The sequence below is a fragment of the Aphidius gifuensis genome, linkage group LG5 (assembly GCF_014905175.1).
Source record: "Aphidius gifuensis isolate YNYX2018 linkage group LG5, ASM1490517v1, whole genome shotgun sequence".
Lineage (NCBI taxonomy): Eukaryota > Metazoa > Arthropoda > Insecta > Hymenoptera > Braconidae > Aphidius > Aphidius gifuensis.
In genome coordinates this window covers 10286986-10300516 of record NC_057792.1, presented here as the reverse complement: position 1 = coordinate 10300516, position 13531 = coordinate 10286986, and the positions used below count along the sequence as shown (strand labels likewise).

Sequence of the window (13531 nt, the reverse complement as noted above, 5' to 3'; positions counted from 1 at the left end):
GTTGGAAAAAAGTTGGAATAAATTTTAGGTTGAAGAAATGGCGGAAAAAAGTTGGAGAAAAGTCAGAAAAAAATGGAGTAAATTTTTGGCTGGAAAAAGGTTGGAGAAATTTGTCCGCCATTTCTCCAACTATGGGTCATTTTCGTAAAGACGTGGGGAAATGGCGGAGAAAAGTTGGAAAAAAGTCGGAGAAATATTTCTACCAGGGCGTATTTGACAAAAATTTTTTTTGATTATTAATCAGGTACAGCTGACAAATTTTTTCTTTAAGAGGACTCAAATATGTGATGTAACTCCAAAATAGCCTATTTTAAATTGAAAATAAAGAAATTAAAAAATCTTTTCTTTATGCCTATCCCAGGTAAACAAGAATAGTTGTCGTTTGCATTGATTGATTTATTGATTGTTATTCATCAGCAACTCATCTACAGCTGTACTAGTGTTGTGATAACTATAAAGGAAGGTGGAGTTATCAAAAAAATACAGAAAAACAGAAATATAATTTACGTTTCCAAAAAAATTGATATAAAATACCCTGCAAATACCAAAAAATCTAATATCAAGCTCATTTAAAGACAAGCTGAAAAGTTAATCCAATAACAAGATATATGCAAAATAGTGAGATTGTTGATCATCAACTTGCATCTTTGCTGGAAAGTTTTCGTCTGAAAAACCTAATCTTGGAATTGTGAAGAAAACCACGGCGTTAAAGTTTGTTTGTGTAATAAGGATAAAACGTGATCTTTTTTTATTTCGATTTTATTTTTCAAACGCAGGCAGCTTTGATTCTCCTAAATTATTCATCATCGTTTGTTTGAATTTTTTATTTTTTTTGTTAAATTGAATAAAAATTTAGTATATACAGTAGTACTAAGCTAACGTAAAGAACAACTTTAACGAGTTAGTTTTTCACAAAAATTATATTTTTGATTTTGTATATTATTTCACTTCTTTTGTCTAAACATTCAGCTTAAAAGTAAAAATAATCAATCAATTCATGAATGATTGTATTACCAAAAAAAAAAAAAGAATAAAAAAATATTTTTAAAAATATAAGCCTAAAAAATAAAAAATCCATTAGAAATGTATATAGTTCACACTGATACCGATTTTAGTGGCAAGGCCGTTAATTTACCATTACGAAGGCATCTCTTCAAAAAATTTATCAACAAACGGCGCACGCAGGTGTCTTACGCCATCTATCAAAAGTCACTTTACTGCGATCTAAAATACTGTCTGAAGCTAGGTTTTTCGGTATATACACCAATTATTTTCTTGCTACGGTCTAAAATAATGCCATGGATATCTCTCAGAAGTATTTCAGATCGTGGCGAGTAAAAAATTGGTAAACAGTACAGGCACTAGCTTTATATATTATTATTGTCAATAAATATTATTATTATTTTATAAATATTATTTCAACAATAGCTAGAAATTTATCAACTAGTTGATTGGTGAATAATTTTTGTCACACAATGATCTGAAATACCGACTGGAGATTCTTGGAAGTATTTCAGATCGCATCGGGATTCAACTTCGTATAAATTAGCGTCACTAAAAGCTCTATATATTACTATCATCAATAAATATTATTATTTCTCAATTATTTTATCAATGTTATTCCAACAATAGCTAGAAATTTATCAACTAGTTGATTGGTGAATAATTTTTGTCACACTATGATCTGAAATACCGACTGGGGATTCGTAGAAGTATTTCAGATCGCATCGAGATTTGACTTTGTATAAATTAGGAACACTGAAAGTTTTATATATAATTATCATCAATAAATATTATTATTTTATAAATATTATTCCAACAATAGCTACAAATTCAATAACTAGTTGATTGGTGAATATTTCCTGTCACACTATGATCGGAAATACTGACTGGGAATTCGTGGAAGTATTTCAGATCGCATCGAGATTTAACTTTATATAAATTAGGGGCACTAAAAGCTCTATATATTACTATCATCAATAAATATTATTATTTTATAATTATTTTATAAATATTATTTCAACAATAGCTACAAATTCAATAACTAGTTGATTGATGAATAATTTTTATCACACTGTGATCTGAAATACTGACTGGAGATTCGCGGAAGTATTTCAGATCGCATCTGGGTTCAACTTGGTAAAAAGTACAAACACTGAAAGCTAATACACTATGTATCAATAATATTCTTATAAAATACTGTTATTTATGTATTATGTATTAATATTGTATATGTTATGTATTATTGTATATTTCAACAATGATTACAAATACTGACAATTGAAGAGTTCAAAATTCGTTGATTGGTTTTTTTCTTTAATAAAATATGGCAACTTCGTAGTAGCACACACACAACAATAAAATATAAAGCAATATCCAAACGTTTTTCCGCAATATTTTGAGGCAGTGTTCAGCGTTGGATAGTTTGACGATAATGTCTGATAATGTCATACGTTTAATACTGCCTTGCAGTATCGCAGATCGCAGCAAAGATTCAAAAATATTGGCAAAACAATTCTGCGCAATAACCAGCGTACGCAACTACAGTTGTGCTTGCCAATGTTAATTTGTTAACTAATGTACTTACGATCTTTAACATGAGTCGTTTCATACAACTATTATTTTGGTTAGTAAAAATAATGAGAGGCCCTAGAAATCACAGGAAATGATAAAAAACAAGGTATGGTGCGCGCAGCATCGCTACGCCTTTTTTAAACTTTCGCTGCCATATGACATACTGCTAATCAGATAGAGCAGGATGACCAACCAATATTCTCGGGCGAATTTATCAGATACAGGACGTTAACTTGGTAAAAACTTCAAATATCGACAAAATCGACAGAAATTTATTTTTTACAAAAAAACGGGGGGCCAGTTTGTCATATATTTATATCTTTTTAAATAATGCACCGAAAAATCCGATAATAGGCTCATTTGAAAGAGGAACCTCGATTTACATAGTCAAACTGTTGTTATTTTTTTTTTCGATTGCTCAATCAAAAGATATGGACTTGACTATAAATCAATGACGTCACACACACGAACTTAAAAGACATATATCCCCGGCAGTCTCTCGTTTTTGAACACCTTTAACGAGAGACCCTACCGGGTCTCATGATACTAATAATAATTTTCAATTGAGTATATGTATTCATTTATAATTTTTTGATTCATTATTTTCATAAGCGCTGCGAACCGATCAGCTACACTATTGGCAACGCACACACACATTCATTCAAAGCATATCTTTTTTCTCGCTCGTAGCCACTCACTCACTCACTCTTATTAGTTATATGGGCAAATGCTTGCTCGGTCCGAGCGTTCGCTTGCACCGAGCGTTCGCTTGCGCCGAGCGTTCGCTTGCGCCGAGCGGTCGCTTGCTCCGAGCGTTACATGGCCGACACACTGATTTTTTTTTCACTACCCTGCGAAAAGAAGTTTCACTTCAAAAATAGAACTCAAAATGCTTATATCATATATATTAGTGATGATGATGATGTTGATGGTGATGATGATGCAACTTTTTGTTTTTCTACTGATCTCAGTACAAAAGATTGGAAAATTTTACAAGGAACCGAAATGTTAGAAGATAGCTACATGGACAGTAGTGTACCTACCAGAGTTCTGGATCAGAGGGAGGTCGAAAAATAGTAGATCGGCGAGGGGACAGGGGACTGCAACTCGGTCGGTAAAACAGAGATGGTAAAGAAATTTGTCATTTGAATTCCCAGTTGTTGATAATGCAGAGATGGTAAAGAAATTTGTCATTTGATGGTGTGGAATCCTCAATTGTCATGTGTCGGTAATACAGATTTGGAAAAATTTTGTCATTTTAACGTGCGATTTCTCATGTCTTATGCCCCATGTCTTAGATTTTATGTCCCATATATCATTTGATGGCGTAAATTCCCAATTGTCATGTGTCGGTATTACAGACTTGACCGGGAAAAAATTAAATTTTGTTATTTCAACGATTCATCGTGTCCCATGTCCTGGGGCTTAGCTCAAGTCTCAAGTCTCATGTCCTGTCTTATTAAATAACAAAAAAACATTCCTTCGAGCCGGGTTCGAACCAACGACCAATGGATAACTTTTTAAATTGTTTATAACAATATACAATTACAGTCCAGTGCTTTACCAACTGAGCTATCGAAGGTTATTTGTAGGACTTCTCACGTTTCATGTCCCATACATAAATATTTTTAAAATACAATTTTGCAAAAAAATTAGCTGACTCTTGATACGTGGAATTTTCAAATATAAACTAATAAAATGCTGTCGTAGTATTTAATTGTTTATGATAAAAAATAAATATTAATTGCAAAAAATTAATATGCACGTGAGAATTTGCTGACTCTAAATACGTGTCATTTGAATAGGTACTCCTTCTACTATTCTATTGTATTTATCCCTATATAAACGAGAAGTTTTTCTGAAATTTTATCATTCGAATATCAAGACTGTAAAGAAAGGTAAGAAAGCAATTTAATAATATACATTGATAATTAGTATTATATTTTATACATATTTATTTGCTTGAAATTAAAATGTTTGTAGAAAAACAGCATTCAATAGAAATGGAACAACAATTAAATAATGTTGCTAAAATGGAGAGCAAATTGGATGTCAAAAAAATGTCTGAGTTGGAGGTTAATAAAGAGTACAAAGTAACAGCTCTACAGAAGATTCATAATGAATACAATGGAGTTATGGCTACATTAAATGATGAATTTAATGTCTTTCTACCCAGCAGAATCGCCAAGTTTATGAAAAATAATGATTATTTTACAAAAATCGAGAAAGCAGCGATCGATGGATGCTTGATCTTCTTTTTGGGGAAAATACAACAAATGTGAGTTCATTTTCTCATAAAACGAAAAAAATTAGAAAAAAGTTTGTGAGCTCTTCTTCTTCAAATATAATTATTATTATCTAGACAAAAAAAATGATTATAATATAAAACTGATAAACACCAAGACTAAGCGACTTTCAAAAAATTGTAAATTATTGAAAGATTTGACAAAAGATGTTTACTATGCTGTGACAAAAATTCAAAGTTACTGTGGAAAAAGTCTGGTGCAAGACTATCAGTCGAAATAAATAATAAATATACTGTTTTCTTACCTAAAATAATGCTGAATATTTTTTTGTAATGAAAAAAAGTTCCTTGAATTAGAGGATGGTATTAACAGAAGAGTTTTAACATTGCAATGTATTGGAGAAAATAATCAAGTTGTATTATTAGAAAATTGGCCTAAGCCTATACACACAATATTCAATGAATAAATTACATTTAAAAAATTCATTTTGTGATAATTTTTTATTAAAAAATTCTGATACCTATGTACATTGTGAACATAATTATTTATAATTCTGATTCATTTTCCAATGTATCATGTTCAGAATCGAAACCTAACCATCTTACAAGTACTTTATTTTTACGTTTTTCTAAAATTTTTTCAACAAGATATATATCTGGATAGCGTACTGGACTCAGTTCTTCTTGATAAAAACATCCTTCAACATTGTTATCTTGATAGTCAGCAAGCTTGTAAGTTATCGGTATTGTATTCAATACTTTTGTGATTGTAAAAACTTCAGTTGTCCAATTGGGAGTGTAGCCTTTTTCGAAAATTTTTTTAAATTTACTTATTCGCACTTTATCACCAATTTTAAATTTTCTTTTCAACTTTGATGTGACACAAAACATTGGATTTTGATTATGATATATTTCCCTCAATATATCCTTTTCATTGTTTTTAGTTACATTTTTTGGTTTCATTTTTATAGTTCTGTGCTTTGTATTATTATAATTTCTAATCAATTCAGGAAGTATAGTCAACCATTTATAACTGCCTTGGAATGTAAATCTTTCCCACATTTGATTTTTCAGGGTTCTATTAAACCTTTCGACTATACTTGCTTTTAAAGTACTATATGTTGGGTACATATTTATATTATATTTTTTCATGAGATTCTTAAATTCACTGTTGTAAAATTCTTTGCCTTGATCGACATGTAAATGTTTTTTTGGATATCGACCTTTCAGGAAAACAGATTTTATCGCTGCAGTAACATCTTTTGCACTTTTTGTCTTGAGTGGTACAGCAAATGCATATTTGGAAAAATTATCAATTATTGTAAGTATAAACTTGTAATTTTCATTTACGGAAGCATATGCACTCATGTCGACAAGATCACATTGCCATGTTTCATCGAGAGCTCTAATGTCAACATGTCTACGTTGATAATATCTGCGAGCAGGCTTGTGTAGCTCATGTGCCACAACGCTTCTCAAATAGTTATTGTCTTCTTTTTTATTATTTTTTTTTGTTTTATTCATTTTCATTTTTGATTTTCTAAACGTACTCCCAAATTTTCTGTCAAATAGTGAGATATACTTGCAACTTCTGTACTCAGCTCATCTAATGTATGACGTGATTTTTCAACACTTTTTTGCAATGTGTCCACTTTGATTGTCAGTTTACTAATGACTTCAGTGATATATTTTTGACTATCTTCTTGCATTATTCTAAGTAGATCATTAGTTTCATTTTTAATCAGAATCAGTGCTACTTTTTTTGAGACAGCATCATTCATGTCTTGAGCATCGGCAATGTGACATAATTTTTTTTCTGCAATGTCATAATTTCCGTCTTCTGTAAATTTGAAACCTTCTCCAGGTGGTCCTCTTATTGTATCGCCATCACTTTTTCCTCCGATAGAATATTTTCGTTTATTTGATAATTGACGTCCAAATATATCAACACTAGACATTATTCCACTCCAATGTCCTTTTAATGACTGTACATTAAAGACTGAATGAACATATATATTAACAAATAATACCAGCTTCTCTTAATTCTTCAATAATTGAAAAAATTTCATTAGCGTGACTATTATTGCCAGCTTTTTCTGAAGCTACAAGTAATTGAAGACGATTGACAAGCTCATTGGGATCATCCCAATATATATAATTTGTATTATTTATTTTCTTATTTTTTTGTAGTGTTTTGTATTTTGGTAATACAAGTGCTGAACCTTTTTTGCTCTCTACTTTTTGTTTTCTCAAAGACTTGACAAACAGTGATACATAATTTTTATATTTTTGTGTCCTGTTTGTCAGAAATGCACCATCAGGTTTGAAATTTTTACGATGTGCATTTGTTAATTTTATAATTTCAATAAAAATTTCTCGATCAACTTTCCGAATAATAGATGCATTAGGTGATTGTTGAAATAATAACTCCAAGAGACCTTGAGTAGCCGGATAAATTTTATTTTTCACATAAATATGATGATTTTTTATTTCAATCATTGAATTACCAAACAATAATTTATTGTTTTTTAATTTTTGAATGGTGTACATTGTATTTTGAGCCTTGTCATGAGAATTTATTGATTTTTGCCTTTCAAGGTGCTTCTTCATCATCCAAATTTTTTTTTTTTTCTCCGTTATATCTTCGTCTGTGTCATCATCATCAGCATCACTAACATTATTCTTATGAAAAGTTAACGGATCAATATCAATTTTTTCGTCATTATTTGTCAATATTGATTTTTCGTCTTCTCCTTCTGTCTCGTATTCTTCTTCTTCTGTCGTGTATTCTTCTTCTTTTCTTTGAGCATTATTTTTTTTTTCTGCTTGATTTTTACTGGAACTTGGTGCTGGTTTTTGTTTTGATACATCTGCTAGCATTTTTTTTAAAGGTTCAGTGATGGGTCCTAACACCTCACTTGTTATTCTTTCATTTTCAACTCGACCATATTTAATTAATTTATGTTTACGTCTTATAGAGTCACTTGCTTTTTCAATTTCATGCAATAATGATTTTTCAGCATGTAAGTTTGTATGCTTCATGATAGATAATGATGCTGTTGACAGTTCACAGTACACAATCCTACTGTCTTTTATTTTGGAATTTTTACTATATATCGTATAATATTACTCTAAATTATCTGATATTTTTTTTAGATAGTAGATGTACCAGTGGTGGTAGCAGAGGGAGAAACTGTATTTTCAGCAGAATCGTTTGTAATGTTTATATAACAATCAAAACCTCTCCTGTATCGGCCATTATTAATGTCACTATCTTTGTCAATCACAAGGAATCCATATTTATCTTTATTCCAACATGTCGAGCATATATTGCGGAATTTTACAAATTCCATGTCAGTATTTACATGATCATTGTATATATGCTTTAAATTTCTTTCATCTTGACGAAAAAGTACGGAAAAATTGGCATTATCTCTCACCAAATGTTTGGGTATGTGAGCATAGGTCTGAGATAAATAAAAACTATCAACTGCTTGATGTCTACCCATGCAGAAAAATGCTCGAACATTATCTTGTTTTTCTGTAGATATATCATCGAAAATCATCAGTGAATTTGGTCTAGCCTCTTCAGGTTGAATAACTTTCTCATGTTCATTGAATGGAAAATAACCAATTTCTTCAACATTATTAATAATTTTTTCGAGAAATTTGTACTTTGGCTGATTAAGCGATTTGGAATACACATAAACATTCTCAAATCTTAATCCATTTGGGTGAATTATTATTGCAAAAAGAGCGTTTGTTTTGCCAGAATTTGAAGGTCCACAAAATACACCTCTCACACTATTCGGTAATAAACTTCCATGTCTTTTTTCACATGGTTTTTTTGGAGCAGTTTTTTGCACAATTTGATCAAAATTGATGACTGGCAATTTTAATGGTTATTCTTGAAACTTCATGTTTTTTTACAACTGAGCAAGCTGCTAGCTTAATCTGTACTAACGTGAAAACATATAAATACTCGGGATTTTATTGAATGCAGTTAGTTCTTCAAAGACAATGATTGAGCATCAACGTGCAAAAAAAAAAATAAAAAAAAAAGATAAAAAAAAAAAAGGAAGGGGTCTGTTGAACAGTATCATCAATAGCCTGCCATTTGAATTACACGTTCCACAGTATAATTATTGTGGTCCGGGTACAAAGCTCGATAAAAGATTAGCTCGTGGTGATCGCGGTGTTAATCCGTTGGATGAACATTGTCGTGAGCATGATATAAGCTACTCAAAAAATCCTGACAATCTCGAAGAACGACATAAAGCTGATAAAATACTTGCCGATAAAGCTTGGCAACGTGTATTTGCCAAAGATTCGTCACTTGGTGAAAGAGCCGTAGCTTGGGGTGTGACAACTGCAATGAATTTGAAAACGAAACTTGGTATGGGTTTAAATAGAAGCAAAAAGAATAAAAAAATTCATCATAAAATCAAGAAAATACAAACAACAGAAAAGAATGATAAAAAAGTTAAAATCATCCCAAAACAAAAATATAAAAAGTATTTAACAAGTCTCAACAGGATTATAGATATATCAAAACAATCTATAAAGCCTGGAATCACTGATCCAATAAAGACGGTTCTGAAAAGTGCACGTGTTGCTGTCAAAAAAGTTGGTGGAAAAAAAAAAATTCGTTTACCACGTATTTTACCTCTTCCATTAAATAAAGAAATTAACAGTGATGGTAGTATACTACCATTTTTAATACCACTATTTGCTGGATTAAGTGCATCTGGTGCTATGACGGGTGGTGCAGCAACAATTTCAAAGACAATAAATGTTGTACATGCAGCAAAAAAATTACTACGAGAAAATCAACGTCATAATAAGAAAATGGAATCAATTGTATTGGGCAAAGGATTATTTTTATCTCCTTATAAAAAAGGACTAGGTCTCTTTTTAAAGCCTGCAAAAAAAGTAAATAAGAAAAAAAACTTGTAATGCTACCACATCGAGCTCTCACAAATATTGATATCATCAAATACGCCAAAGCTTTTAAAATTCCTTATTTGCGAGGAGTTTTCATGAGAAATGATTTACCAATAACTGGTCCTCGTAAAAATGAATCAGCAATTGTAAATCTTGATGATAAAGATGGTGCTGGTACACATTGGGTTGCATACAAAAAACGGCAAAATGATGTCATTTATTTCGATAGCTTTGGTGATTTGAAGCCTCCACAAGAACTGATTAATTATCTCGGTGTTGGTAGCATTAAATATAATTATGAAAAATATCAAAATTATAATACAATTGTTTGCGGTCATTTATGTCTCAAATTTCTGGCTGGCAAGAGACTATAAATAATCATGACACATGCTAAAATAATCATTAGTCATGGATGATTCATTTACGTTGACATTGTCGGGCAGGTCATCGACTCTTGAAACACAATACTTCCCGCCGATTGAGTTGTCAGCAAATAAAAATTATGTTGCTGGGCTTGTTGAGTTTACAACATTTAATTCTATACCGAATATTGACGTTGGTAACAATAAAGTCTACATTGAAGGTTGTAAACTGATTACAATTCCAACAGGAAGTTATGAAATTGAGGATATTGAAAGTTATATCCAAAAAGCAATATGTCAGAATGACGTTACTATTAGTATTAAACCAAATAACAATGAACTACATAGTGAGGTTAAATGTAACAAACGTATTCATTTTGAAATAGAAGACTCGATTGGAAGGTTGTTGGGCTTTACAAAACGAATCCTCGAAGCTGATATTCTACATAAATCTGACTTGCCTGTTGCCATATTAAAGGTCAATACACTCCAAATTCAGTGTAACATAACAACTGGTGCATATATGAATCAGCACAAAGTTCACACAATACATGAATTTTTCCCAGTTGTGCCTCCTGGATATAAGATTGTTGAAGTACCATCTCATGTCATTTATCTGCCAGTCACAGTGCAAGCAATACATCAATTGCAATTAAAAATTGTCGATCAGGATGGTGAAATTGTGAATTTCCGTGGAGAAACGATTACAATTCGACTACACATTAAAAGTGTCAAATAGGACAAAAAAATATGGGCATCGTTTTCAGAAGAAAAGAAAAAAAGAATAAACATAATAATAAAATAATTGGGCAAAGCTATAAATGCGAGACATTATGCCAAAAAAAAATCAGTCAAAAGCAAGGAAGCAAAGCGATAACACATCAGAGTATTCAGTTTCTCAAGAGTCTCGGTCTCAGTCCACGTCAACAACATCTACGGAAATAAAAGTGTCATTTTGTTGCTTTTTTTGTATTATACCATGGATGAAATTTTAAGTATACAAGAACCGATCATTTTTGATGAATCGATTGCCCATTGTGAGTTACATGCTCATCAGCCTTACGGCTCTTCAACATTCAATAACAACGATGAAATCCGGATTGGAATTCAACATCAAGATTTATGTGTACTACCAAGTAAAAGTTCACTACATATTACTGGACGATTTCTTACAAGTGACGGAAAATCTGTGCCAAAAACAACTTCATTGGTACGAATGGCAATAGCACACATGTTTGAAGAAATTCGCTATGAGATAAATGCAATTGAAATTGATCGGAGCAAAAATGTTGGTCTTACGACTCTTATGAAAGGATATATTTCCTTAAGTCCAAATCAAAAATCATTATTGGAGAATGCTGGATGGTTAATGTCTGATGAAGAATCATTATTCGATTCGAGTGGTTATTTTGATATATCAATACCACTGAGCCTGCTGCTAGGATTTGCTGAAGATTATAAAAAAATAATTATCAATGCAAAACATGAACTCATCCTAATAAGAGCAAATAGTGATGCGAATGCCTGTCTACAAGAACAACCTGCGGAAGGAAAAAGTGGCGAAAAAATACAAATTAAACTTCAAAAAGTGGAATGGATTGTTCCATATATCAAAGTGTCTGATAAGCAGAAAATACAACTTTTAAATTACATTGCCAAGGATCCATCCATAGCAATCAGTTTTCGTACATGGGAATTGTACGAGTATCCACTATTACCTGCAACTACAAAGCAAAGTTGGAGTGTGAAAACATCAACACAATTGGAAAAACCGAGATACATAATTTTAGGCTTCCAAACAGGACGAAAAAACTCTGTAACAGACAATTCAAGTGTTTTTGATCATTGTAACTTGCGTGATGTTAAGCTGTTTTTAAATTCACAATCATATCCTTATGGAAATTTAAATATTGATTTTGCTCATAATCAATTCTCATTATTATATGATATGTTTGCATATTTCCAAGCTTCCTACTATTACACAGAAACACCACAACCATTATTTACAAGACAAAAATTTTTGGAAGAAGCTCCACTTATTGTCATAGATTGTTCAAAGCAAAATGAATTTTTAAAATCTGGACCAGTAGATATTCGACTCGAATTTGAATCAACAACACAATTTCCAGCTCAAACATCAGCTTATTGTTTGATTTTACATGATCGAATTGTTGAATATAATCCAATTAGTGGTTCAGTACGCAAGCTCGTTTAATATATGCCTGTAAACTTACCAATCCTATATTTATAATAATATGTAAAAGAAAAAAAAAAATAAATAAATAAAATAATGTACATGAAAAACAAAATTGTATATATTATTGTCTCCTTACTGAAAATTAAAAATTATTATTATTATAATAAATGAACCAACAATGTATGTTAAAAATTTTTTTTTCATTTATTTTTATTTTGACATAATGTACAATCTTTTATCATGGGTGATGGCCCGTCAAATTCATCTGATTTTTCGTCTTGATGATGATAATGTTCAATGCAGCGTTTATATTGAAGAAAATCTTTTTTTGTTTTAAATTTTTCTGGCAATTTGTCCCATACAGCATCAATTGAGTTTGGTGTAAGCAGAAAAATATATCTCTCTGGTAAATTTGCAATATCTTCTGTTGCCATTTTTTCCAGACTCTCAAGATGACAAAATAGCTGAATCGATTTCTTCAATGATGAAACTGATCCCCAGGTAGTTCGGAACCATGCTCTCAATTTTTGTACATTATCCAATGCACAAGTAAGAGTCCATAAATTGAGATGATAACTCAGATGGTGAACATAGTTTTTTTGACATACCTTAGTTGGTAGTTTGCCATGCGCTGGACAATCCATATCAATCAAATCAATAATAGTTTTATCGTCTTTTAAAATATTACTGAGCCATTTTTTTTTTCTCATGACCTTTTACATATACGTAAATTGAAGACTCAAGGCTATCATTTATAATTTTTCCATGTTCAGCATAATTAACATCTCCTGAGTTCCATAACAGTCCATGATGATTGTTTGTTAACCAATTATTTGTCAGTTTGCAAGCAGATGATAATGTACTCATGGCACATGGAGGCTTGAATACTACCGACTTGATATCATCTTCTTGATTCAAATTTGCTATTGCAAATTCTTTCACAATAAAACTTTGATCAGTATCATAAAATCCTTGAACATCAACAATATATTCAACCATTATGACTGAAATCGTATTCAAGACTGAAATATTTTTTGTCTTTGGTACTCATATACAAAAGAGTAAAGACGCGCGCACTTTGGTATCGAATTTCTAATTTTGTTTATAAAATAGTTTAAAAAAAAAATAAAACGTCAGCACTTTCTACTTCAAATTCTATGAAATATAAACAATATAACTCTCAACTTAGTATCAAATTTCTAATTTTGT

At 31.2% G+C, this 13531-nt stretch overlaps 2 protein-coding genes across 2 annotated transcripts; one reads left to right on the top strand and one right to left on the bottom strand.

The window, feature by feature from the left end:
- Positions 1 to 5365: 5365 nt before the first annotated feature.
- Positions 5366 to 5782, bottom strand: LOC122856354. The gene is made up of 2 exons (XM_044158037.1): positions 5668 to 5782; positions 5366 to 5622 (listed from the first exon to the last, which is right to left on the bottom strand). Exons 1-2 carry the CDS (start codon positions 5780 to 5782, stop codon positions 5366 to 5368), a joined length of 372 nt encoding a protein of 123 aa, XP_044013972.1.
- Positions 5783 to 11104: 5322 nt separating this feature from the next.
- LOC122856353 lies at positions 11105 to 12340 on the top strand. Its single transcript, XM_044158036.1, has one exon. The coding sequence runs from the start codon at positions 11105 to 11107 to the stop codon at positions 12338 to 12340; it is 1236 nt and encodes a 411-aa protein (XP_044013971.1).
- The last annotated feature ends 1191 nt before the right edge of the window (positions 12341 to 13531 follow it).

Coding starts and splice junctions, on each gene's coding strand:
- LOC122856354 (XM_044158037.1), bottom strand. CDS start 5,782: ATGAAACCAAAAAATGTAACTAAAAACAATGAAAAGGATATATTGAGG. Junction 5,623..5,667: donor GAAAAGAAAATTTAAAATTG/GTGATAAAGTGC, acceptor TTTTCGAAAAAG/GCTACACTCCCAATTGGACA.
- LOC122856353 (XM_044158036.1), top strand. CDS start 11,105: ATGGATGAAATTTTAAGTATACAAGAACCGATCATTTTTGATGAATCG.